The 27608-nt window shown below is 57.1% G+C and overlaps 1 protein-coding gene across 3 annotated transcripts in view; it reads right to left on the reverse strand.

Moving 5' to 3' along the window:
• CELSR1 (cadherin EGF LAG seven-pass G-type receptor 1) overlaps positions 1-27608 on the reverse strand; it is a 134591-nt gene that overhangs the window by 36879 nt on the left and 70104 nt on the right. For all 3 annotated transcript variants that reach the window (XM_053199528.1, XM_027070428.2, XM_053199527.1), the window contains 6 exons: positions 23446-23561; positions 22975-23063; positions 4425-4582; positions 3226-3389; positions 2643-2768; positions 1096-1262 (listed from right to left, as the gene is read on the reverse strand). In XM_053199528.1, the coding sequence (XP_053055503.1) occupies positions 1096-1262; positions 2643-2768; positions 3226-3389; positions 4425-4582; positions 22975-23063; positions 23446-23561 (820 nt within the window). The remainder of the gene's footprint in view (positions 1-1095; positions 1263-2642; positions 2769-3225; positions 3390-4424; positions 4583-22974; positions 23064-23445; positions 23562-27608) is intronic.

A 27608-nucleotide genomic window follows, 5' to 3' on the forward strand; every position in this document is an offset into this window, starting at 1 on the left:
AAAACCGCAGGCTGGCGTCGACGGTGAGAGCCCCTCCCTCCGGCCACCAGGACACTGGGCCAGAGGCACGAAGGCAGGCTAACAGGGCCGCTGGGTGACTTCCACAAACGGCCATAACTTTCCTTGTTTTTCCAAGTGCAATCTCTGTGGAGCTGGGAAAATGCAGGGGGAGCTCTTTGTGGCACAGAGATTAACGAATACGGTGTGTTTAAACCATTTCTTAAAGGTTTTTAGGAGGGGCACCTGGGTGGTTCAGTCGGCTAAGTGTCCGACCTCGGCTCAGGTCATGATCTCGCGCTTCGTGGGTTCCAGCCCCGCGTCGGGCTCTGTGCTGACAGCACAGAGCCTGGAGCCTGCTTCCGATTCGGTGTCTCCCCCTCTCTCTGTCTGGTCCTTACCCGCTTGTGTTCTCTCCCTCTTTCAGAAATGAATACACATTAAAAAAAAAGAAAATAAAAGGTTCTTAGGAACTCTGCTTATCTGACACTTAAAATAGACAACACAGCAAATTGCAAAAAGGTAAAGAGAGCACACGCGGGAGGAGACTCAGCGTTCGGGATGTCGAGGAAAGCCCCAGCAGAGCGCGGGGCGCAGACCTACACGCGGCACCCCAGCCCCGGGCCCCCCATCTCTACCTGAAGGTGCAGCTTGCGTCCCCTCTAGTTCCGAAATGCCCGCAGGCCACAGCCGCTGTCTACAACACGCCTTGGCTGAGTTTCGCAGCTGAGGAGCTGGGCTGCTGGGTCCAGCTGGCCCCGTGCGCCCCACCCCCCGTCTCAGGAATAATGGAAGAAAAGAAAGTGCTGGAATCAATCCCCCCAGGGGGAATCGTGGCTGCACACCGGATTCCCTGCGCTCTTCCCTGGCATGAATGGCGGGATTGTGCGGCTGGCTGGGAAAGCAGGCTCGTGTTTCCTTTCTTCCTCGCTCTGGGGACCCCGCCGGGCCGGTGCGGGCGGAGGGAGGCGGCGCAGGGGTGAGGTTCCCTGCCTGTGTGCACGGGGAGCCCGTGCTTCCTGGGGGTGGGGGGTGCTGCCTGGGCGGCTCTGGCTGCCCCACTCAGCTCGCCCGGGGTGGGACGTGGTCCCCCCTCACCTGGAGACGCAGCCTGGAGGCCATGCCTGCGGTGGCCGCCATCAGCACGCCGTCCTCCTTCCTGGTCCGGAACATGAGCCCCAGGTACCAGGGCACGGAGATGGTGATGTCCAGGTCGCTCCAGGACACGACGCTCTCCCCGCTGAAGCGCTGGGGGTGAGGCATGACTGCGGACACAGAAACGCGGGGCCCCAGGTATCAGACGAGCCTCTGAGAACCGTTGCCGGCTGCAGGGGGGCAGGACGGGCTCCCGGGAGAGGGGAGGGAAAAATTTCTGGGCCTTTTTCACTGCAATACAAAGGCCAGTCTCAGGGGCACCTGGGTGGCTGGGTCAGCTGAACACCCACCTTCGGCTCAGGTGGTGCTCTCACGGTTCGTGGGTTCGAGCCCCACGCCGGGCTCTCAGCTGTCAGCGCTCTCCTCTCTCCCTCTCTCCCTGCCCCTCCCCTGCTCACACTCTATCTCAAAAACAAACGAACCAACCAAACGAAAACGAAGGCCAGTCTCGGGCATCCATCTCTAGGTCTCCGAGCACAGGAGCCAGCGGCTTACAGAAGCCCGCCCGCTAGGGCACGCGCCACTTTCACCGGGAGTGAGGCTGGGGCTTGGGGGTTCCCAGCCCTGGCCAGGGCATGATGGGCGGGGCTCTCGGGCTGGATGTCGTGGCTCAGAATCCTTGGGCTCAGCAGATGGGGTGCTGGGGGGCGTGGTGAGCCCAACCTCCCTTGCCCTACGTGACACCTACTGGGTGGGGCGCCGACGGGGCAGGGGCGGGGCTGTGCGGGGAGCCCACGGGGCGGGGGCGGGGCTGTGGGGAGGGTGGTCTCCCCGTGGGACGGCGTGAGCCTGCAGTGAATACCACACACGTGTTCCCGGAGAAACACGTCGACCCTGTGGCCTAACCAACCCTCATCTGTGTCTGGGGGGGGGGCTCCGATGCCCAGGCATGCGGGCCACTGTTTCTCTCTTCCTGATCATGGGCACAGAGGTGGGAAGGCCGCTGGCCAGCCGAGGGCTCCAGATGTTTGGGGGGACCACAGAGGTGGATCAACACCCCATCCAGTGTGTTACCCTTGCACAAACGGGGTGCCGGCCAGCTGCCCCGTGTCCTCCAGACCCCGGCTGTCACACAGAGGAACATCCCCCAGGTGGGGCACACCCGCCAACAGCACAGGGCACGCCAGCTGGCGGCTGCCTCTGGGGGACCACAGCCTCACGGGCCCCGGCCCGTCTGTTTCCTGCTCTTACAAATCCAATGCTGGCATCTGTTCACTCTGGCACAGCCACGGCCGGCCGGGCCCCACGGCCTCCATAACAGGAACTCTGGGTGTGGGCGTGTGTCCCACCGGCAGCCGGGCCCCCCCTGCAGCCCAAGCTTCCTGCAGCCCCCCCGTCCCCACCCTCTCTCTCCGCCAGACCCAGGCCTGGGGACACACACGCCATTGGAGGCTGTGGCCCTGGCCGCACCAGCCTGCGTGAGCCCCGTCACCCGACAGCAATGCGTCCGAGGCCCCGAGGTCGGGCGGGCACGGATGCCAGGCCCTTACCTTGCTCACAGTTCTTTCCGCCGAACCGCAGCGGGCACTCGCACACATACGTGTTCCACCTGCTCACGCACGTGCCCCCGTTCTGACACCACGTCCGATCACAGAAGTTCCTCTGAGCGTCACAACCTGAGGACACAGGGCACGCGGTACGCTCTCAGAGCAGGAGACGTGAAGGGATCGTGCCTCGGGGGGACCGGTCACTGCCCCCGACGCCAACCCCGCGGTGTGAAAGCAGCCCGGTGAGCAGCAGCCCCGAGGGGAGGCGGACAGGCCGGGACCCTCTGGTGGCAGTCCGATGGTCAGACCCGGAATGGTACAGGAAGCCCTGCCCGTGTCCAGGGACGTCGGGTCACCTGGTGACATGCTCAAGACTGGGGGACCGAGTGCCCTGCCCAGCCCGGCGGTGTCACAGGCACCCCAAACGCCCAGGCCCCAAGAGCAGCACATCCGTGAGCCCGGGCCCCCCTCCTAACAGCCCACCGCTAGCTGCACACAGGTGTGGTCAGCTCTAGGAAGAAGTCACTGCCCAGGACGTGGAGGAGGCCACCAACGCCCGGCCGTGCGCCCCAGCGGTCATTCACACCTGCCCTGGTGCCGTTGTTGGCAATGAAGCTGGCCATGTCCACGTTCTTCCCGTCCACGGACAGGTTCCGCATGCAGCCCACAAACTGCCGGTTGTGCACGGGGAAGTCTTCGGGCAGGTTGGGGACGCCTCCCAGGAGCAGAGGGCCGGTCAGATCCAGGGACCTGCGGGGGCAAAGATGAGAGGCAGCGTCGGGGGCCCTGAAGCTGCTGTAACATCCCGGTGGCCGCCAGGCACACCCATCCACTTGAACGTCCGTAACTGAACGGGGAGGAGGGGAGGCGGGCAGCCCACAGGTCAGACCACACACGGCAGGTCCCGGTTCTGGGGCCACCACTGGCTTTCACGTCTCTCTGTGCCTCAGACTCTTCAAACCTGCATCAGAGCCGGGCAAACGGGAGTCCCACCCACTGCCTGGGCCAGTCGAAGCCAAACACGCAGCCCAGCAGGCACAAGTCAATGCCAAATCGTGGCACTACCCCTCCCCCCCGGGCTCTGATGACCTTAAAGAGGTCACAGCACACGAGAGCCCTGGTTCCACACGAGCAGCAGGGTGGTCTTGGGCAAGGGGTCTAATGTCTCCAGGCGACAGCTTTCTTCTCGGTACAATGGGCACAGCTGGGTGGGGTGGGGGGAAACAGGCATATTTCATTCCCATGCCCGGCACGGATCGGGTCCTCCAACTGTGGACGTCGAAAGCTTCTTAAATACTCCACCACAACGCAATTAGGAAGGAGCAAAGCTCTGGCTGGTGGGGCCGGCATCACAAAACTGGCCTTAGGGCTGTCTGGGCTTCCGAGTTAGGATGATCCACAGAAAACCTCCGGGACGTACCAGAGGGAGGTTTACTGACCCAACACCGGACCGCAGGGACCCGTGCCTGGTGGATCGAGGCCAGCAATCCCACAGTCTCTGGGGTCATCAAGCCAGCCGTCACAAGCCAGGCCGTTCGGGGTTGGTCTGGCCATTACTTTCGGCAGAACTGATGAGAGGACTTATTCTAGAAGGTTCTAACGTGTCAGAGGGAAGGTGCCCCAAACAAGGGGAGGGAATCTGACTCCAGCCTGGACAGGGGCTGCCAGGCCGCTGGGGCCCCAGGTGCCCTGCCTCAGGGTCCCGCCCTGGACGGCCCTGCTGGGAGCAGCCGTCACAGGGGGTGACTGCCTGGGCCTCCCCCGCCAAGCCCCGGGGATGCTCACTTCTTGGAGCCGCTCTGTGTGCCCTGGGCAGCGCAGCTGTAGTTCCCGATGAGGCCGCCAAAGCGCACAGCCACGGCCGTGTCACAGTCGTCCACGGTCACCACGGCCACCTTCTCTCCAGATGGCCCGTGGGGCAGGCCCAGGCGGCCGATGTTGGGCTGTGAGAACAGAAAGCACAGAAGGCATGAGTGTGTCCCCTTCAAGTGCCCGCGGTGGGCTCACCAGCGCCAGCACATGCCTCCCGTCCGCAGGGGATGAGGACGTGGCCAGGCCATGTGTGGACGGCCTTGTTTTAAATTAGTTCCCCCGAAGCGGCTGTACTGGGGAGCCCTGAAATTCACGTCCTTCCCAGAGCTTCCGAATGTGCCCTTATTTGGAAATGAATGGTCTGCAGGTGTAATTAGCTAAGCAGGGTCATGCCACAGCAGGGGGGACCCTGATCCGATGTGACTGGTGACCTTGTAAGGCAGGCCCAGGGACAGACAAACGGGGAGATGCCACGTGGCAACGGAGGCAGAGACAGAGTGCTGCGTCGGCAGGCCAAGGAGCACAGGGGCTCCCCGGCACCACCGGGATCTGGGACCCTCCCCTGGTGCCCGCTGACAGAGCTGGGCCCTGCGGACACGGTGACCGCGGCCTTCTGGCCTCCATTACCGTGTTGTCCTAAGCCACCTAGTTTGTGGTATTTTGCTACAGGAGCCAACGCCAAAGCCCTGGGACGCCTTGGCCACATGCCTCCCGAGCAGGCTCCTGCTCACCCCTCCATGTTCCTGGAGCGTGGACCCCCGGGTGCTCCTGGTCACTCCTGGGCCCAGGGGCCTCTCCTCGTCCCGGAGTGACCCTCCCATGCCCTTTACTGGCCCCAAAGTCAACCACCCTTCATGCCCCAAGGCCAAGCCCCACTTGCCTCCTAAGCCTCCCCCCTCGGCCGTCCCTGCGGGCCTCACACACAGTCTCCCCACCCAGGGCTGGTTACAAGAATTCCTCTGGAATCGGTGACTTGGGGGGTAACCGGCTCACTTCTGGAAGAAGCAGGTTCCCTTCTCAAGGAAGCTGTGGTTAGTGTCCAATGACAGTAACACCCAGCCGGCCCTGTCCCTGGGCGTCCCCCACCGGTCTCCTGGCCTGTCCCTCAAGGACACTGAGCACGTCCACCCAGACAGCCCTCGGACATCCTTCCGGCGTGAGGCCGGGAGCCTGACAACAAGAGTGTGCGGGTCTCAAAGTTCCAGAAATATAGCAGGTGGCCAGAGGGCTGGTACGGGCTGGGCCAGGCAACCTTCCCCGTCTGTCCAACCCACAGACAGATGGGTGGCTGGTGGTCCACGTAGTGCCACCAGGCCTCCCAGTCGGCACACGGCTCCCCCCTCCCCACAGACACACGCCTTCTCCAGCCCCCAGCAATCCTTCCCATCACCCCCAAGACCAACAGGCCCAGTGTCCCCACTTGAGAGTTCTGGGATCCGCTTGTGTTTATAAGACGATACAAACTGGTACTTCTTTACAACAGTATTGGAAACGAGGAGCTGTAAACATAATAGAGGATTAACCAAATCACCTCCGTACCTCTTAATAGGAAAATAACAACGACACAGTTGATGCCAAAAGAAATCTTCAGGTTTTCAGAGGAATAAAGAAGCATCCATTTGATGGGGCACACTGGACCAGAAGGCAGGACAAAGAAGCTGCTGGTAACAGGAGCTCAGCCAGGTGGCCACACCGTGTGATGCCAGGGGGTGCCCTGTTCACCCTGGTGGTGCCCCCCCCAACCCCGTCCCAAGTTGGGCAGTGCACAGCCTGCACCACTGTACATGGTGATGCCGGGGAAGCCTACCACTCCCTCTTGGCCAACCATCTGACTGCACAAGGCCTGTCAGTGAACCTCAGTTTCCCTGTCTTTAAGAAATACAAATATTAGAATACCTGTCCTCACTATGTTACAGCGACGTCAAGAATGACATTAAATGAGATACACGAGTCTCCTGGAAAGCCTTCTTCGGTAAATCTAATGCCACCCGGTATCCTAGTTCCTGGATAAGCTTCTTCAGTTTCTTTTACACCAGTTGATGATCATGAGACCTGATAAGCTCTATCCTTAAAGATTTCGCTTTTGGTTATTCAAGTCAGATGAGTATAAAAAATAATCTGCTTGCTCGCTCAGTTACAGCAGCCCGCTTTGGAAAACAGGCACAAGTGCTTATTATAGGACGCCTAAGTGTTAGCTGCCATCCCTGGGGAAGAGCCATCCCCAGGCTGTGTGGCCCTGGGTTATCTTTAACGTATAATCTGCATTTTGGGGGGATGGGCGGGAGACTTCTCTGGAGACGAAAATGGCATTTACACTTGCAAAGCTCTAATGAGGCAGAGCTCCTGTTTGCAAAACCGCAAACCGGCTCAGAGCTCCAGGATCCACGCAGGATGGGCAGGAAAACGAGGCAAAGACTCCCCCCTCTACCTCCTGCAAAAATCAACCTTGGTATTTAGAGCAGCCCACCCTTACGACAGGCTTCAGGGGCGCCTGGGGGGGCTCAGTCGGTTGAGCGTCCGACTCGTGATCTCAGCACAGATCATGATCTCACGGTTTATGGGATCAAGCCCCACGTTGGGGTCTGTGCTGAGCGTGGAGTCTGCTTGGGATCGTGTGTCTCCCTCTCTCTCTGCCCCTCCCTTCCTGTTCTCTCTCTCTCTCTCTCTCTCTCTCTCAAAATAAATAAATCAGCTTAAAAAAAAAAAGAGAGATTTCAAAACCTGGTGTTACTTCATCAAAGCAGCAAGTGCGACTTTTAGGAGAACAGACAGTTTCCGATAAACATCGTCCAACACCTGCTTCTCGATTCCTGCTCCCGGACCCAGGGGCCGTCAGGTCGGAAGCGAAGGCCCTTTCGGCCACAGAACCCCACATTCTCAGATTAAGAACTGAAAGGGCCAGCAGGGGAGACACAGTGAAGTGCCCGGGAGAACCCCACCATCCCGCCCCTCCCGAGGCTGCCCCAGAACACGCAGCACGAGGGACAGCAACCTAACACGCCCGCCAGTCTGCTTAACACACGTGACGACAGCCACCGCACGGTCAGCCCCGGCGGGAGAACACCAAGAGAGCATGGGGGGCGGCCATCGTACAGGAAGTCCGTAAGGCAGGGGACTTGAGACGCATGACTTACACACAGAGGTTAAAGGACCTGGCAACGCCCGCTGCTGGGGACAGACCCGAGACACTTACAACAGAGACCCCCACAAAAACCCGCTCATTGGTGTTCACGGTAGTGCTGCTCACGAGAGCCCAAAGGCACAAACAACCCAAACGTCCGGCAACAGAAGGACGGATAATCACAACGTGGCCTCTCCATTCCATGGAAGTTCGATTCAGCCTTAAACGAACAAAGAATTGACACCAGCCACCGACCGGATGAACCTCCAGGACATGATGCCGAGGGAAAGCAGCCACCAAGGCCCCCTGTTGTAGGATTCCGTTTCCAAGAGATGCCCAGAAGAGGCAAGTCCATAGACAGGAAGCAGGCACGGGGGGTCGGGGGCTGGGGGGAAGTGGGAGAGACCGCTGGTGGGTACAGAGTTTCCTTTCAGGGGGCTGAAGATATTTCCCATCTTGACGGAGACAGCGGGCTGCACAATGTTGTGAATGCACCAAGTGCCACAGAGTTGTTCACTTTATTATTACTTTTCTTTATTTTATTTTACTTTTTAAAGTGTATTTCATTTTGAGAGAGAGACAGAAAATGAGTGGGGAGAGGGGCAGAGAGAGACGGGGACAGAGGGTCTGAAGCAGGCTCCGTGCTGAGAGCAGAGAGCCCAACGTGGGGCTCGAACCCACAAACCGTGAGATGGTGACCGGAGCCAAAGTCGGACGCTCAACCGACTGAGTCACCCAGGCACCCCCCCAAGTTGTTCACTTTAAAATGGTTCATTTTGGGGGGCGCCTGGGTGGCCCATTCGGTTGAGCGTCGGGCTTCGGCTCAGGTCACGATCTCACGGTTCGTGAGTTTGAGCCCCGCGTCGGGCTCTGTGCTGACAGCTCGGAGCCTGGAGCCTGCTTCGGATTCTGTGTCTCCCTCTCTCTCTCAAAAATAAACTTCAAAAAAATAAAACGGTTCATTTTATGTGATGTGAGTTTCATCTCAACAAGAAAAAAAGCCAGTTTTCTGGATGGGCCTCCACCCTCCTCGACCCCCATGGCCACTCTCTACCTGGACGACCTCTGGGAAGCGCCATCCCCATTTCTGTCTCTAAAGCGGGGATGACAGTGCGTGGCCTTCCTGCGGAGACGGTCACCGGCAGGGAAACGCGTGACAGAGGGAAAGCGCTCGGTCAGGGTGGGCCGAGCGCACGTCACTGCACAGGCAGCCGTGACGGGGCAGGACGGAGAAGCGGAACAAAGACAGCAGCAGGTGTATCTGATCTGGGCTCAGGTCATCTGTTCTCGCCCGGGGAAGACAACACGCGTCCCCTCCCGCGCGGCCGGCACGTCGACGGAATCCCCAGTGGGAAGGAAATCGGAGGGCCGTGGAAGCACCAGGCTTACTTCTGTGCGTCCACCTGTCGCGTTTGAAAAAGACAAAGCAGTCTGAGCCGCTCGTTCGGGGCGCTGACGCGGGGATCGGGCACAGGCAGAGGAGAGCGCGCCGAGACTCTGTGCGCACGGAAGGGCGCACAGGGACAAGAGAAGACAAAACGAACGGCCCCGGATACTCCTAAGAATCGTTAAAAGTGTGCCACCCATTTGCACAGAAGAAAAACACCCAGGAAATAGAGACACCTCGTGGCAATGATTCTCACAACCAAAGGGGCTGGACACAGGCTGGGCGAAGGATGGCGTCCCCCAAACCGAAGTCACCACTTAGGGTCCTGTCCCTCTTCCTTTCCCTTCAATTTATTTTCTGCGCTGGGTGCAGACCCTCCCCCACGCTTCCTTCCAGTTGCTCTAGAGCAGCTGGTGGAGATTTGCCTGCGTGTACAAAAGCGTCTGGTCCTTACAAAGCGCTCACGTTTCTACAGCCTTTTAACCCGCTGCAAACAATTCCTCATCGGGGAGGCGAGTGGGGTTCAGTTTCAAACGTGGGCTGCAGGGGAAGGCGACGCGGGGGCTCCTCGAAACCAGATACCTGGAGCGGCCAGGCTTGGGAACGGAGTGGATTCCCGCTCTGTGTCAGGAACGACCAACCGAAATTTGCACCAGAGAATTCACACGCAGCTGGGCTGCGGGAACGTCGCGAGAAGTCAAAACGCAGCCTCGAACGCGTACCCCGCCGTCGCTCCTCGAACGCGTACCCCGCCGTCGCTTCTCAAACACAGCGGGTTCAGACCGGACGGGAGGGCTTGCCGAACACAGCCCCACCGGCCCAGGCTTCCAGGATCCACACCAAATTCCTCAGGAGCCTCCCCGCGGGGCTTTGCGTGAACTCCGCTCAACCACCAGACTGCGAGCCTCAGCTCCGCCCATAACACGCGGGTGTGAACTGGGTCTTGCCCCCCAGGCGGGCCAGGACCGCCTCCCAGGACACCTGCTCTCTGGTCAGGCCTGCACACGGGAGCTGTGGACCCCATGACAGTGCTGCTGACCAGCCTACAGGGATTCACGTGCAACAGTGCGCAGGAAAGGGGCAGTGGGGGAACAGGGGAAGGACAGGCTAAGGGACCCGGCGGCTTCACCCCGATGTTCCAACCGCTTGCGGTCACCTCACGTGCCCACTCGTACTGAATCCCATGACAGGGCGCGGCCACGTCACGCACAGTGAGCGGACTCCCCTGCGCCCCGGATCTGCCACGGAAACGTGCGAGGAACCCAAGAGCAACACTGACTAGACCAGCTTCCCCAAGGTGGCAGAACCGGCCAGGCGTCTTCAGACCTCAGCACACGTTTCGGCGTCTCCATGAGGACAAAACGGCTTGTTTGCCGAGAACCGGCTGCCTCCCCTCGTGGGGCCGGTGTGAGCGGCCCAGGGCCTGGAGGCAGCCCCGAAGCCACGGCTTACTCCCCTGTTCCACCTCATCTGCCCTGTCAATCGGGGGGGGGGGGGGCTGGGGCCTGTTCAGCAGCTTTAAGAAGTCGACTAAATTGCCAGCCGAAACTCCGAGGTCTCCCAAAATTAAGTTGTAAAATATATACTTCTTGAGTTGAATATCAAGGACAAAAAGACAGGGGGGCCTTGGTGGCTCAGTCAGTTGAGCATCCGACTTTGGCTCAGGTCACCATCTCACGGTCTGTGGGTTCGAGTCCTGCGTCGGGCTCTGTGCTGACATCTCGGAGCCTGGAGCCTGCTTCCGATTCTGTGTCTCCCTCTGCCCCTCCCCCACTCATGCTCGCTCTCAAACATACACATTAAAAATTAAAAATATGTATATATATCTATATATTAAGGACAAAACAAGCCCAGACATTTTGGGCTTTTTTTCCATAAAGACGCCGGGAACCTATTCCTGGGGACACAGCATCCCCCCCTAGGGGACGGGCAGCAAATGGCTGCCTGCACGCCTGATGGGACATCAGGCAGGTCACTTCCTGGCCGCCAAGTTCCTGCCCACAGCGAGGCTGAGGAGGGGGGCAGGCGCTCCTGACTCCCTCACCTGCTGGTGACCTGGTGTGGATTACGTACCAGTCCGAGCCGGGCAGCTCCTCCCGGAGAGCCACAAAGTTCACAGCTACCCGCTCTAAGGTCACTGGGAAACAAAACAGAGAAGTGGATCTGAACCCCTCTGCAGAGTGTATCTGGAGCTGGCCTGGCTGCCCCAACGTGAGGCCCAGCTGGGAGGGCCTGAGGCCGGCGGGGGACACGGGACAGCAGCGTCCACAGCCCCCGACGAGTTCGCATCCTGACCCCACTGGGGAAAGTCACCTGGCTGCCTTGCCCGCCAGGCCCCTCTGTGAAGCAGGGGTGAAAACAGCGCCTCCCTCGTGGGACGAAACGCACAATGAACGCGAAGGCCGTGGCACCACCCCGGGCGCAAAGGGGGCGCTCCGCAGAGTTCACGGCTGCCGCGCTGCTGGGCGAGGATGGGAAGAAAAGCCAGAAAACCGCGCAAATGGCTCTTCTCCCTGTATTTTTGCTTCTGTATGTTTTCCTGTGGTTTTAAAAAAACAACAAACTTCTTTTCACGCCTTTGAAGAAGAAAGGAGCAGTCAACAGTTTGCACGTGAACGCATCTCCAGGGAAAGGCTCGGATTCTTCTCCGGGGCTTGAACGCGGAGCGGCCAGAGCTCCGGGGTCCTTCCTTTGTTCGCTCTCCGAGAACGTGCTGGACTGTGCCAGCAGATTCCTCTTGTTTGGGGAGCTTTAAGAAGAAAAGATTTCCGACAAACGTCAGAATCCGCTGCTCGCTTTGGAGTTTCATTAAAAAAAAAAAAAAATCACACCAGCGTCTTCTGTTTCTCGGGCAGGTGGTTAACTCCAGTTGACGCACGATTGTGGCCACAGGTAGAGGAGGAACCCTGTGCGTTTCTGACGGACGCACAACACGCGGGGGAACGTGGGAGCCGAGGGCTGGAAGGCGGCCTGCGTGCTCGGCACTCTATACAAATCGGCATCTCCTGAGGGCCCCTGATCTCCGTGGGGATGACTTTTGTTCTGGAAAAGATCCACGGGGCACGGTGCCAGCCGCTCACCAGCCCGACCCTTCACCAGACAAAAGCTCTTGGGGTCCGTGAGGGGGCCGGGAGCCTCCGCTGTGGTCCCTGCCGGCAGGAGGCAGGTCCCCCCGCTGCTCGGCCAGCAGGCCCCCCAGGTTTTCTGGGAGCCAGGGAGTTTGTGCAGATCTGCTCAGAGGGTGGTCTTTTCTCCGATGACAAATAAGAGGGCTTAAAATTGGGGTCCCCGGAGTTTAAACAGCACTTTCTTAAAAAGCTGGGGTAACGTTCCTTCTCTTGGGGGCTTTGCTCGACACGAACTGGGGGGACCTTCAGGCACTAGATAAGAAGCTCACGTCACTCCGCATGTGGGATCCACACACCCGGGCCTGCTGGGGCCACACGCAGAAGGGGACCCGGGCCCATGGGCAGGCTCTGCGCTCAACCCACTCCTCCCAGGAGAGAAAGGATGACAGCTCTCGGCAATGACCAGGTCACTTAGAATGCACAGATTTACAGGCCACAGGCCACCTTTCCAAAAAGCCACCTCAGACAAAGAGAGAAGAAGGGCTTATGGGAAACGTGCACACTCGCACGCACTCACATTCACTAACATGCATGTGCGTGCGCGCGCACACACACACACACACACACACACACACACACACACTCCTGCAAAGCCCTGTCTGCTCCTGCTGGGACCCTGACAGGCCCCTCTCGGTTCCCAGAGTCCAGACAGCAGCACAGAGACCCCACAGGCCCCTGGCTTCTCCCAAGGCCCCCAGGGTCAGGGAATCTGTGCTAGCCCTTGGATCCAAATTGCAGAAGGCAGAGCCCACGAGTGGGTGAGAGCCCCTGGACCCCAGCCCTGACCCTCCTGGCCGCACTCTGAGCCTCAGTTTCCTCCTCCTTCATGGGTGGACGTGTGGACCCCAGTCGGTAAATGTCCTCGTCCGGGGGGTGAGGGCAGAGGTAAAAAAAAAAGAGAGGAAGCCTGGGAGGGGGAGGGGCGCCCGGGAAAGCTGGGACGGATGGAGGGCTGAGGCAGGCAGCAGGTGCAGGACAGTGACCGCCACGCGACCAGGAGCCCGGGTGGAGGCGGGCTCTCCACACAGCCCGTGGACACAAAAGCCCCAGGGTGGGGCTGTGTGTGTCCCGGGGAATCGGTATGTTTCCACAGCAGGTGGCTGCCTACCATCTGCCGAGGCCGTGTTTTGGAGAAGAAGCAGGCGACTTCCAGCCGCTCGGCCGCCCGCAGGCCGGGCCCCTCACCCCACCTGGACCCTCCCAGAGGCCACTCAGGACACTGTTCTCTCCGCCCACTGGCGTCCCTGGGAGGCACGACCCCTCCAGGCCCAGATGAAGGACAACGTGGTTACAGACACTGCCCTCCGATTTGATGGGCAAATGGAATGCACCTGTTATGCGAGCATGGCTGTTCGAGATTTATCGACTACCCACGGGGGCCGACACAGCGGAGGCCATTCTGGTCCCCGAGAAACTGGCTGTATCCGTGGAAACGCAGCCGGAGAGGAAACAAAAGCAGTCAAACTCCAGACTGGAGGCTCAGGATGAACGGGGTGACCCTGCCCAGAGGAAACCTTAACCACACGTCACTGTGCAGCTCTGTCCGTGGGAGAAGCAAAGCCAGTGTGATGCCACCCCCCACCCCCCACCCCCGTGCGGGGGCGGCGACGACAGACCCCCACCTGGCCTCTCTCGTCTCCCACCTTGATGTCCTCGGCAAAAGTGTTCCTAAACTTGTAAAACTTTGGCTTCTTTGTCTCGTACGTTCTCTAAATCAAACGATTTTTTTAAACAGAAAGTTAAAAGGAAGAAAACAAAATTGGTTCGTAGTCCCATCACCCATCATTCCTGCTATACTCTTAAGAACACGTAAAACACGGGGGCGCCTGGGTGGCTCAGTTAAGCGTCAGACTTCGGCTCAGGGCGTGATTTCACAGTTTGTGGGTTCGAGCCCCACGTCGGGCTCTGCGCTGACGGCTCAGAGCCTGGAGCCTGTTTCAGATTCTCTGTCTCCCTGTCTCTGTGACCCTCCCCCGTTCATGCTCTGTCTCTCTCTGTCTCAAAAATAAACGTTAAAAAAAAATTAAAAAAAAAAAGTGACCCTCAGAGGGACACGTGGGTGGCTCAGTCAGGTGAGCGTCCGACTTCAGCTCAGGTCATGATCTCACACTCTGTGAGTTCGAGCCCCGCGTCAGGCTCTGGGCTGACAGCTCAGAGCCCGGAGCCCGCTTCGGATTCTGTGTCTCCCTCTCTCTCTGCCCCTCCCCTGCTCCTGCTCTGTCTCTCTCTGTCTCTCAACAATAAATAAACGTAAAAAAAAAAAATTTAGAGCATGTAAAACACACAAAAAAATCACAGAAAGGTACAAAATGAACACAAAACATACCATTTTTCTCATGTTTCTCCCCCAAAGTTGTCCAGCATGTGATAGGCTGTTTACAAAAGAGCCACAGCCAATGCTTCTGTCACAGAATCACAAGGAATAATAAATATCTGATGTTTTAAGACACCATGCTTTACGGTGATTTGTGACCTAGCAAAAGTTTTCTGATACATGCTGTTGATGGGTTTGGGGTTTTTTTGTTGTTTTTTTTTCAGGGGGATACCCTTCAGAAAAAAAATATGCATATGCCAGCACATATTTATATTTTTTTCAAAGTACTTTTAAAGTTTACTATTTTTTAAAAATGTGTTTAAATGTTTATTCATTTTTGAGAGAGACAGAGACAAAGACAGAGTGCGAGCTGGGGAGGGGCAGAAAGAGAGGGAGACACAGAATCCGAAGCAGGCTCCAGGCTCCGAGCTGTCAGCACTGAGCCCAACACGGGGCTTGAACCCATGAACCGTGAGATCCTGCCCGGAGCCAAAGTTGGACGCTTAACTGACTGAGCCACTCAGGTGTCCCTAAAGGTTTTTTAAAGTAATCTCTACACCCGACGTGGGACTTGAACTCACAACCCCAAGATTAAGAGACGCAGGCTCCACCAACTGGGCCAGCCAGGTGCCCCATGTCTTTCAAGGTTCTTTTAGTCGAGCCTTTTATTTTGAGATAGTCACAGACATGCACATAACTGAGAAAAATAACGAGAGAGATCTGATGTGCCCTTTACCCGGTTTCCACCAACGGTAAACATCTTGCAAAACAGAAGACTATCACAGAAGGATGGAGAATGTTCCATCATCACTAGGACCCCACCTGTGGTCCTTCCACAGACACACCTGCGTCCCTCCTGCCCCCACCTCGGCCCCGGAAAACTACTACTCTCTTCTCCAATTCAGTCCTTTTCGTTCTTTCCAGAACATTTTGTAAATGGGATCATGCGGTACCTAAGCTTGTGAGGCTGGCTTTTGTCACTCAGCATGTGTCTTTGCTGCAAGAACCGTGAGTCACAGCCCACATTCCACGCAAGGGATGCACCACAGTCCCTTTAAGTGTTCACCCACGGAGTCCAGTCCGGGACTGCTGTGAACATGCCATGTACAGGCTTCCACGGGGACATGAGCTGCACGGGGTCACGAGATACACCAGCCTCTGGTGCCCTGTGCTGTCTTCATCTGGTTTTCATATCAGGGTACTACTAATGCCCCAGTGACCTGGGAAGCGTCCCCTCCTCTTCTATTTTTCTGGAAGGGATGTATAGAATTGGTGTCATTCTTTAAACATTTGGTAGAACTAACCAGTGAAACCATCTGGGCCTGGAGGGTTCATTTTGGGGAGTGTTTAAATGACAAATTCCAAGGGCGCCTGGGTGGCTTTGTCAGTTGAGCATCTGACTTCGGCTCAGGTCATGATCTCGCGGTTCATGAGTTCAAGCCCCGCGTCGGGCTCTGTGCTGACAGCTCAGAGCCTGGAACCTGCTTCGGATCCTGTGTCTCCCTTTCTCTCTGTGCCCTTCCCCCACTCTTGCTCTTGCGCGCGTGCGCTCTCTCTCTCTCTCTCTCTCTCTTTCAAAAATGAATAAAATGTTAAAAAAATGTCCTTTAATAAATGACAAATTCCATTTCTTGAACAGCAAGGTGGTCCAATTCTTTATTTCATACCGGGTGGGTTGTGGTGGCTTGCATTTTTGAGAAATTGGACCGTTTTGTCTGGGTCCTAAATGCCCATACAGAGGATTGCGTGTGGAATTCTTCCACTAACCACCAGTGTCTGCAGGGTCTGTGCTGATATCCTGTTTTATTCCTCACACTGGGAACTGTGTTGTCTCCCTTCTCTCGTCAATCTGGCTAGAAGGTGATCAGTGTTATTGATGTTTCCAAAGCTCTTTGTTTCATCGATTTTCTGTATTTTTTTATTTTCAACTCCTCTGATTTCTGCTCTGATTATTTGCTTCCATCTGCTTGCCTGCTTTGAGTTTCTTTTGCCAACTCACACGTGTGGAGAGCTTGACGGAATTAGAACACAGCCGACATTCAGCACAGTGACACCTGACACAGGTGTGAGCATCAAGGGTGCTCAGACCAGCAGGTGAAATATGAGGACATATGGGGGGGTGGGGTGGAAAATAATAAAGCAAACGTGGAAAAATGTCAGTAACTGGGGAATCTGGTCAAAGGGAATGAGTTCTTATTTAAACTTTGCGATTCTTCCAAAAGTTTGCAATTTGAGATTAAAAAGTGTGCGGTCTACAACCAGGTCTTCAGTGTGTTTGTTACTGGAGATTCTTGAGGTGGAAGCTTAGATTATTGATTTGAGACTTTCTTTCTGATAGTATTTTTTCAGTGCTATGAATTTTCCTCATGGTACTGCTTTAGCTGCATCCTGCATATTTTGGCATTTTGTATTTTCATTGCCTACAAATTCACAACAAGTTTTATAACAAACTTCCTTCCTTCTTTCCTTCCTCTACTTTCTGAATAATTTGATACATTAGCCAAATCTCCATTAAGGCCTCTTGTTCCTGGCACCTGTTGGAGTCAGTGGTACAGTCAGGCCCAGGGAGGGAGCGGCTTGCAAGGTGGTGGCCTAGTGGGCCAGCACATTGTTTAAATAATGGTGGAGTGAGAAAATAAATGGCCAGATTGAGGCTAATGGGAACAGGTTTCTCACTGAGAGAAGAGGGTTACAAACATGAAAAGAGGAAAACACTAGAATGAGCCTACGTTGGATGGAATTTGAGGCTTTCAACAAGTAGAGATGAAACAAACGTGAACTTCCATGTGTGCATACAAGTCTGTGCACACACAACTACACACTGACACATGTCCCAGCTCTGCCTATGAAAGAAATAGAGAGTGAGACACCCCAGCAGCACCAAGCACACCTGGCACCCGAATCTTGGTTTCTAAATGCCGTTTGTCGCAAAAAGAATCCAGAGTTCTATGGATAAATGGCTGATTCCAGGGCTGGGGTTGAGGACCAGATAAGCCTGGAACGTCCTTTTGTGCCAACCAGCAAAGGCGCACTAATAAAAATGGCGAGGGGAGTCAAAAGGCCGGAGCTAGATACAGCTGGCCCTTACACCTGTGTCCCTTTGGCCAAATCTGAGACACGGGCCAAACAAGAACTAATCTGAACATCGAATTAATGAAAAGGATAGATTATGGTCCATTGAGTAAGACAGGAATTTGTGAAACCATACCAAATATAAATGAATAGAAAGAAGAGAGAATTCCTTGTTCTAGCAAAAAAAAAAAAAAAAACAAAAAACAAAAAAACACGTATACATTGGGAGAGCTTGACGGAATTAGAACACAGCCGACATCCAGCACAGTGACACCTGACACAGGTGTGAGCATCGAGGGTGCTCAGACCAGCAGGTGAAACATGAGGCTATGTGTGCGGGGGTAGAAAATAATAAAGCAAACGTGGAACAATGTCAACAACTGGGGAATCTGGTCAAAGGGAATGAGTTCTTATTTAAACTTTGCGATTCTTCCAAAAGTTTGCAATTTGAGATTAAAAAGTGTGCGGTCTACAACCCGGCCTTCAGTGTGGTTGTTAAACCCATGAACAACATTCTTAGAGATCGTTTCCACGTCAGCACGCAGAAATCGACTTCATTCCTCCTCACGGCTGCACCACCCTCTATTCTGCCAAATAACTTCTCCGCTTCCCCCTAAGTCGGACTCGACAAGAGAACTACGTGTCCCTTCTCATGAAAAACAACAGTTAACAGCTGCTGACATCTGCACCGTTTCAGAAAGCAGCACATGCCGATCACTCTCTATTAACAGCCACTCTCCACCCTTCTGGACACATCTCACAAGGACAGGCTCTTGGGGGGCTCTAGCCCAAACAACACAAGCCCCACACCTCCCCTGCCTGGCCCAGTGCTTGCTGGAGGGGTGGGGAGGGGCGAGGTCATGCAGGCCGACTTGTCCAGAAGAGTCAGCTCAAGGAAGGTGCTCACTGCTCCTTCTCTGTCCCTCCTCCTCTTCCCTCTCCTCCCCTCCCTCCTCCTCCCTCTTCTCTCTCCCTCCCCCGTCTCTGGAACAGGAGCTCCCAGGTGATGGCTTTACCCCTTCTGTGCTCTGTGCGTCCCCATATCTAGAACAGTGCCTGGCATGCAGTAGACACTCAATAAACGCTCCACATATCGGTGAGTGAACACACGGCATGAAGAAAGGGCTGCAAGGAGTGATCAGGGAGACCAGGCAGCCACAACCCCAAGGCCACACACTTGAACCACAGGGGGTCTGTAGGAATGACCCCCCAGGAGGGCTCCCATCAAAACCAGCCTGACACAAGACTCTGGGCAGAAACCCTTGGGTTTTCTGGAGCACTCCGTGCAGAGGGAGACCCCCACCCCGAGCCCAGGGGGCAGCCTGTGGGGTCATTCCTCTGCACTGCCCCGCACATCACCCACTCCCTTCGAGATTCCTGGAGGTTAATGTGCGGCTCAGACCCCAGAGCTTATGAGTGACTTCCAGAAACACAGGGCAGGGTCCTGACGACACCCAGCAGCCCCTTTCACCAAGGTCATGGAAATCTGAAGCACTTGGATGCTCTGTCCAATCAGAAGGAGAGAATACTGATGCTGGAGGGGGTTTCCATTTAACTCGAGCTCTCCTTTCTTAATGAAAATACTTTCCGGGCTTACTAAACGCAGCCCACATCATCTCGGAGTGGCCCCGAGCCAGCACGGGCCAAGCCTACCCAGGACCGTGTGGCCAGCCCAGCCTCAAGGGACTCCACCGTCCCATCCAGGTGGGTACGGCCGGCCAACGCATCAGTTCCCCTGCTGAGGCACCTGTGGGGACACCTGACAATAGACGGAAACAATTCTGGTTGTCACAACGAGGGGTGCTGCTGGCACCTAATGGATAGAAGTCAGGGTCACTGCTTAACACCCTTCGGAAACAAAGAATGAGGCGCTAATGACAGGCGTCAATAGTCCCGAGGTGCGGACACCTACATAACACGCCTCACGCCCTCCTCAACCCCTTCTTCATCCTACATCAAAACCCCCAGCCGATCTGGCCCTGTGTGACCACCACTCCCACCACCCACTCTCTCCTCGAGCCCCATGCCCCAAACAGGCCACCCTGCCTGATGTGTCCCAGGAGCACGCCTCCCTGGCACGTCCGTGTCTGCCCAGTCTACACGTCTGTGCAGACTCCCGGGGCGCACAGCTGGCTTGGGCGGACACCCCCTGATGCCACGGTCAAGGCGGACATGAGCCATCCTGGTTTCCCCAGGACCATCCTAAACCTCTCATTAACAAGGGTCTATGCCCGCAGCCCCGGCGGAGAGGTCCTGGGGCACGGCGAGGGGCCTCGATGTGACCCCTGCAGACACCCAGCACGACAGCAGGCCCGTGCTCAGGGACCCAGTGCCCCCTTGCACAGAATCCTCCGCAGGAACAGCAAAGAGATGAGACGCCCACGTGAGAGCCGTTTCCACAGGGAGCCTGAGTCTCCCCACCCCGCAGCCACCCTGCGGCCAAACCCGAGTTTGGAATAAAGCGTCATTTCCAAATACTCTGCAAACCTCTCCCATCAGGTGCGTTTGCTCTTCTGCGAGTTGGCGGTGCACACGTTTATCCTCTAAGAGGGCCTCGGAAACAATGCACGTCCGCGACAGAGTCAGGAGTCAGGATCACAAATAGTCCAGACCAGCCCTGAACCTCCGCAGGGGGGGGTGCGGGAGGGGCTCCGCCGAGCTTGACAAAGTTCAACATGCCTGTGCAAAGAGGCTGCTTTGGAAACACCTTTCCAGAAAAGACTCCAGTGTACCTTCCTCTCACGGAAGGTGAATTGCAGACCTTCTCGTCTACAACGTCATCAAGCGGAGAAAAAGTAAACTGACTGCCTGCTCTCTGCGTGGGAGGCCGACCCTACGACCTTATCAAGGGCCTGCTGTGTCCGGCTTCTGGCTGGCTTTGGCCAATGGGAGCCCAACAGGAGATCAGGGGGAGGGCAGGGCAAGCTGTCAGGAGAGCCTCTGCGGAAGGTCACTGCTCCATGTAAGTGGCTTCTCTCCAGGTCTCTGTCTTTCTGGGCTCTGCTGTCCCCTTGTTCCTCCAGGCCTGAGGGGAGCCACGGCCACAGCCCCGCTGCGGCCACCAGTCCAGGGTCCCACACTAGCCCTCGTGGATGCCCCACACCCTATTTTAGGGATAAGCCCTGCTGGGACCATCCTATTTGAGGGTTCCCTGCTTCCTGCCTGATAAAAAGGCCCAGGCAGATTCCCAGGCCCCCACGCCCCCTGAAGACTTGGGCAGGGTCCGTGGGGGCCAGGGAGTTCCCACGCAGGCAACGCAGAGCAGACCCGCCTGGGAGACACAGGAGGGAGGGCGTGTGAACCAGAGCGAGGGGCGGGACTCTCCACCATTCTACCCTCCCTGACAGCCCTGAATTATTCAGATACATTGTCTTGTAAATGGAGTGCAGGTGAGGGGCCCGTGGCTGAGCCACTGGGGAGACCTGTGGCCTGCAGGTGAGGCCTCACCGAGGACCACAGTCGGCAAGGACCACAAAACAAGAGGCCGGAGGGCAGAACAACCAGCCCCTAGGGTCCATTTTCTGGGTTGCCTTCACCCCTTATCCCGGGGGCGTCCTGCCTTGGGACGGGCAGCCCTCTCACCCCTGCAAACAAATGTGCCTACCCCTGGCCGTGGGCCACTCAGATCGTCGTCGCTGCATCTGGAGAAGAGCCTCGGGCAGCGAGACAAAAAATACCCGCCCCTGCTCCCCGCCCCCCCCCCAGTAGACAGAGGTGCATCATCTCTGCGAACACTTCCCCGACTGTGTGGCCGGCAAACCCCACAAAGGAGGCCTTAAGATAGAAGTGAACACTGCTGGGTTCCCTCCATCGAATAACCTCAGGCAAGAGAGGAAACAGCTGAGCTCCAGGAAAGGAAAGGCCTAATCCTGGCGCGGAGGGTCTGGCTCAGCGGCTCATTGCTGCTGAAAGGCCGGCCTTGGGAACGGAAGGGGCGGGTTGCCGGGGACCCACCTCTGCGTGCCTCCTGGAGGGAGGCTCCTTCCTCCGGGACGTGCCGGGGGCTGCCTGGCTGTGGTGTTTAACAGCTGGCTGCCGGCAGGCAGGCCCCTGGAGGGTGGGTGCTCCCTCTGTGCGGGTGGCGGCCAGGGATGGTGCAGTAGGGCACAGGCAGGGGCAGCCAAGTCAGCGGTCCCGACCCCGCCCAACTGTGACACACTGTTGTTTGGGCCATCGGCAGATTCCAGAACTCGCTACGTGCAGGCACTCTGATGGGGACGCCACGGCCGGCAAAGCCTTCAGCCGGGTCTGGTGGGGGAGGTGTGTTCCCACACAGGCAGGAAAGAAAATGCACCAGGTATGTGGTCTTTGCTCCCCTGACAGAAGCACGGGCTCTGGGGGGGGGGGGGAGGGTTCCCTCGGCCCACTCTGACCGGCTTGCACCCTTAGCTGGCGCTCAGCCCCCATGATCGCTGTTGGACGCAGGAAAGCTACCCAGAGTACATGAATGGAGAAGCCAGGGGGCGTGTCTCTGTCCACCTGTCTGTCCAGCTGGCTGCAGCAGGTTCAAGCAGGCAGAAGGGTCCCTGGGCTCAGAGGGATCGTGCCCCGAGCTACGGGGACACAGAGGCCCACGGGGCACAGCCCCGTCCTCGGGGGCTCCTGACCCCCCAGGACACAGGGGCACAAGTCTCATTATCTGTGCCCAAGAGAAGGCTGCTGTCTCTCGCCCACCCTCGGTGGGAGGCGCCCTGGAGTTTCCCAGGAAAGAGAAAAGCGGCTTGCAAACGCTACAGCCATGGAAAGTGGGGTAGTTCTGATGAAAGCGCTTAACACACACCCTCTTTCCTTACAAGCCAGGAAACGGCAAAATAAAACGAAACCAAACTGCCCACACCTCCACAGCATCTCCTCCACCTTTCTGACTCTCGTGTTACATCCGGGTACGAACGGACAATCTTGGCTTTGGAGCTGTGTTTGAATGGCCTGGAATTTTAGCCACCGGAGCCACCGGCAATAACCCAAGCCAAAGCAGCTGCAATGAAGAAACTCTTTCCACACCTCCCTCCACTGCAGGGGGACCTCTGGGGGTTCCCGAGTCTCCCCGACCCCAGCACAGGGCTTGGGGACACTTACACAGACCCTCAACAAACACTTCCTAAAGAACTTTTTCAGCCAGTATATACTTTTTAAATTTCGGAGTATAAATGACTTCAGACAGGGGCGCCTGGGTGGCTCAGTCGGTTAAGCGTCCGACTTCAGCTCAGGTCACGATCTCGCGGTCTGTGAGTTTGAGCCCCGCATCGGGCTCTGTGCTGACGGCTCAGAGCCTGGAGCCTGCTTCTGATTCTGTGTCTCCCTCTCTCTCTGACCCTCCCCCGTTCATGCTCTGTTCCTCTCTGTCCCAAAAAAATAAATGTTAAAAAAAAAATTAAACAATGAATGAATGAATGAATGAATGAATGACTTCAGACAGAAGAGCTGCTGGGGCCTGGCCACTGGTCGCCCAGGCTGGCGGGAAGCGGTGTGTGTGGGGGGGAGGGGGGGGCACCCCGTCCTACCTTGTTGTAATATTGCACCTGCACCGAGTGCCAGCGCCCGTCACTCACGCCCCCCGGGACCTGCGGGGTCACCGTTGTGGTAGCCTCACCTGCGGGTGGGGGAGTCCAGAGAGAGCACAGGTTAGCGGGCCACAGATGAGACAGCCTGGATCGACGTTCTCTGCCAACAACGTGGGTGACGACGTGCTTCACGGCTCTTTAAATAGTTCCAATCTACAGATCAGATGCCCAACGGTTCCCCAATGTCTGGAACCCTGAGCCGGGCCTTCTGTCTTTTCAGCATCATAAATAACACCGCCATGAACACCTTCGTGCGTTCTGCATTTCCCCCCACAGGACAGATCCCCAACAGGACCAGGGCACGGGCAGGGAGCACACTTAAAGGTGCTGCAAAGGACAAGGGTAGTTTCAAGCGACAGAGTGCCCGTGAAGGGCTCAGAGAGCGGCTCCTTCCTGGGGAGGAGGCCCCACCTGCTGAGAAGGTGAGCTGCACCTGTTCGCCCACAATCTCCAGGGCGATGAAGTCGTGCTTCTCGTTGAAGCGGCCATTATAGAGCAGCAGGGCGTTCCTCTCTTGGGTGGCAAACCTGTGGGGCCAAGCAGAAGCACGTCACAGGACGAATGGCCCCGCACCGAGGGGCCGCAGACGGCCGGGGTCAGGGGAACGACGCGGCACGCCCAGCCGGCAGAGGGCGAGAGCGTGGGGACCAACTCAGGAAAGACTCTCGTCCCCGGGAAACTCATTTTTCTCATCAGGAGTCGGCGACCCATAAAACCTGCTTGGCGATGTTCTTTTCTGGGAATAGCAAAGCAGATACCACAGAGGAATCTGGTTTCCACGGCCGGGAGGACAGGAAAAGAGGACATCTGAACCGTGTCCTAGGAGGACGACCCAGCCACTGCACCAGTTAGAGGCGTGTGAACAGAAACACGTGTGGTGCAGGGGCGCCTGGGGGGCTCAGTCGGGTGGGCGTCCGACTTTGGCTCGGGTCATGATCTCACGGGTGGTGAGTTCGAGCCCTGCGTCGGGCTCTGTGCTGACAGCCCGGAGCCTGGAGCCTGCTTCTGATTCTGTGCCTCCCTCTCTCTCTGCACCTCCCCTGCTTCCATTCTCTCTCTCTCTCAAAAATAAATAAACTTTAAAAAAAGAAGAAGAAGAAGAAAAAGAAACACGTGCGGTGCATGTTCTGTTACTGGAAACGTCCCTGTGCACGTTCCTCAAGGCAATACCACCCACGCAGGGAGGCTGGTGGTGATGACTGCCTCAGGGCCTTTGTCCCTAGTCTCCACCGCCATTTCCCTGCGCTCCCAAACACTACCCCCTCCCTGCCCCAGGGCCTTTGCACCTGCTGTCCGCCCCCCAACAACCTTCCCTGGCTCCGCAGATCTCTCAGGAGACACTGACTGCACTTTCTGTAAACTTCATTCCATCTACATGGTGCCCCCACCCGCTCAAATCTATGACATCACTTAGTCTATTTCTGAAGTTATGCTGTTTATTTATTTGTGTGTAAGAGCTATGATCTTCAAGGGAAGGAACTGCCTCTCACTCACTACTGCATCCTGGAGCCCCAAACAGGGTCTGGTCCACATAAGTGCTTAATAACGACGTGCTAATAAACAAATGAACGGATGAAGGCATGATTGGAAACCAGAGGGGTGAAACTGAACAGACCTGCCCGACTTCAGGCATCTGAAGAGTTAGAAACCACTTATTTGGGGCCGCCTGGGTGGCTCAGTTGGCTAGGCATCCAACCGTCGGTTTCGGCTCAGGTCATGATCTCATGGCTTTGTGGGTTCGAGCCCCGCTTGGGATTCTCTCCCTCTCTCCCTGCCCCTCCCCCACTCGCACTGTCTCTGTCTCTCAAAATAAATAAACATTTAAAAAAAAAAAACCCACGTATGTCAACAAGACGTAAACATTCTCAGAGATCTTTCAGCCAACCCCGGGGTCCCAAGAAGGCCAGCTCGACCAGACCTGGGGCGCCTCCCGACACCCTGGTTACAGAAAACCTAGAACGTCTCCTATAGGAACCTGGGAACTGTTTCCTGAGCGAGCTTGATGTCTGTCTCACCGGAGATTAAGTGGGGGAAATTATTTCCTTTGATTCAAGGTTGGATTATCTGTTTTCAAGCAGCAAGAGTGTCAGACCCTGCCTCGGGCATCTGACCTCAGCCTTTCCTTTGAGCTCCTTAAAACAAACAGGTCCCGTCCACATCTTGACCTCCCCCTCTGTTTACAACATCAGCAAGATCCAATGACACGGTAGAGAAAACCCCCGCACAGCGAAGGGGATGCTTTGGGTCTGCGGGGAAACAGGCAGAAGAAGGGCACGGATTACGGACAAGACGGAGACTCCTGGGTCACGCCTAATCCTTGCCGGGCAGGCGCCTCTGCCGTGGGTTTCTCCTTGGACCAAGGTGGGAGTCGGTACGAGGTGTTCGTGTCCAACGGCCCTGCATGCCCCCCGCCGCCCCGAGCTGGCACCCAGAGGTCTCCCGCTGGACACAGAGCCCTAACAAGAGACCCAGGGCCAAGGGGAAGGTCTGGACAGGGCAAGACAAGGAGGAAAGACCAGAAACAGAGACGGAGATGCGGCGAGGGGCTGGGGAAGAGGCCAAGAACACAGGATGGGGGCAGGGGGTGGAGGACGAGGAGGAAGGCGCCCCACTCCACCTTTCCCACGGGGTGTCCACCCCCGAAGCACGGCCCCCAGAGCGTAGCTGCTTTTCTGCTCAAGTTCTGGGAGGACTTCTCGGGATTTTTGCTTCCGAAGCCATTCCCTAAAAAACTCCTCACTGATTCAGCGGCGCCCTGACGCCCTGGCCGTGGCCACGCGTACGGCAAACTGCCCATAAATTGCTGGCAAACGGAATCAGCTAAAGACACCAAATCTGACAAGCAAGAGGACATCAATCACATTACGTTACCCGGACGTTAATCAAATGCTTCATTTCTCAGATTCTCCCTGAGTCTGGAGCCAACAAACTTCCTCTGTCGGTTTCCGGGCTTGCTCGCCTCCGGCACCGGCATTTCTGGTCCCCTTTCAGCTCGGCCTCCGACAGGAACCTGCTCCCTGCTGCTCACTCGCTGCCGGTGGTCGCGGCACAGCACGTGACTGAGGGCCATGGCTGCGCGGTCGTCAAAGTCACAGGCTCCCAACCCCCGCGCGTCACAGGCCAGGGATAACACGTGCTAGGAGACCCAAAATGCCTTTGATCGGGAGGGCGGACGCCCACAGGAGCATGATGTTTTAAACATCAAGCCACACAGGGCACAGAGTGGCTGGGGACCCCACGGCAGAGCCCCAGTTTGGAAGGCTGTGCCCCCATGGTGGGACTTCTGGGTGCAGGTCTTACGGGCTGAGGACAGAGACCTGGCATCCCGAGCGGGCAGAGAGCCAGGATCCAGGGCCCGGCACCCAGGGCCCAGCTCGGCAGTCGGCGTTGAGGGCCAGCTGCCCCAGACACTTCCTCTGCGCCCCCAAGCCCTCAGGCCACGCCCCAGGGAGGGACCCTCATCAGCCTTTCTACAGAATGTGGTGGAACCATGGCCCAAATAAAACAGGCAACAGCCTCAAAACTATGGGACTCCAAGTGACCCAAGCCTCGAAACCGCCTTTATAGTCAAAGGAAAACAGCCATCCAGGCCTGGAGGGCCAAGCCGAGCCCCATGTCCTGCCTCCCCAGAGCACGGTGGTGACAGGCGTGGCTCTCCGGGAGCTTGAGAGCAGGGAGTGGCAGCCAGGGACCCTGCGCAGTGATTTAAAGGTTTCAAAGAGGGAGGGTACCCACCCTGGAGACTTCAGCATGATAAACAAGCTGAAATCAGGACAAAAATCAGGATCAGGAAGTCGGGCCTGAGTTCCCACCCCCGACCAATGAGCTTGGGTGGAGAACCAGTTTAGGGGGAGAAGGTCCCAGCCACAGTGCAGAAAACCCACTGATAACTCAAGCCCCGTGTGGCAGGGGGCAGGCCCAACGGGACTCAGGCTGACTCTGGCCAAGCTGACGAATCCAGTGCCATCACAGCAGCTCACCAGGGAGAGAGGATGAGGCCAAGGTGCTGGGGCCGGGGAAGGGAGAAGCCAAGCGGCCAAACAGGGGACAGGAGGACGAGGGCTCAAGGGGCTCGTAGGATGCGACAGGGTGAGAGGCGGGGGCAGAGGCCAAGGTGGGCCCTGAGCCTCAGGCAGCTCTGAAGAGAGGGGCTCCCGGGGGAGAGGTCGGGGAGCCTGAACCACATGTCCAGCGTCCCAGCCCTCCAGAGCTGGCTTTGCCCGGGATCTCCACATGATCGGGGAGCCTTTCCCAGCATGCATTTCTAGAGTCCCTCCCACTGGACTTGAAGATCCCTAAGGATGTGTCTAAAGTCTTTCTGAGTCACCCGTTACCCAGAGCATCTCTGGCATAACAGGTGCTCAACAAGCATGAGCTGAAGCAAACTGAGGGCACCGGCCCCAACCACGCTCACCGCTGGAAACGCACCGTGCGGCCCTCGAGACGGCACAGGCCGGCTCCCAGCTCCTGTCCACAGGCCTGGCCTGCCCTGTGCCCACTGTGCTCACGGTCTTTCCCCCGAAGCAGCCAGCCCACACTCCCGGCTGCACCGGGCTCCACTGGGCTGGAGCCAC

This window comes from Acinonyx jubatus, chromosome B4, assembly GCF_027475565.1.
Source record: "Acinonyx jubatus isolate Ajub_Pintada_27869175 chromosome B4, VMU_Ajub_asm_v1.0, whole genome shotgun sequence".
NCBI lineage: Eukaryota > Metazoa > Chordata > Mammalia > Carnivora > Felidae > Acinonyx > Acinonyx jubatus.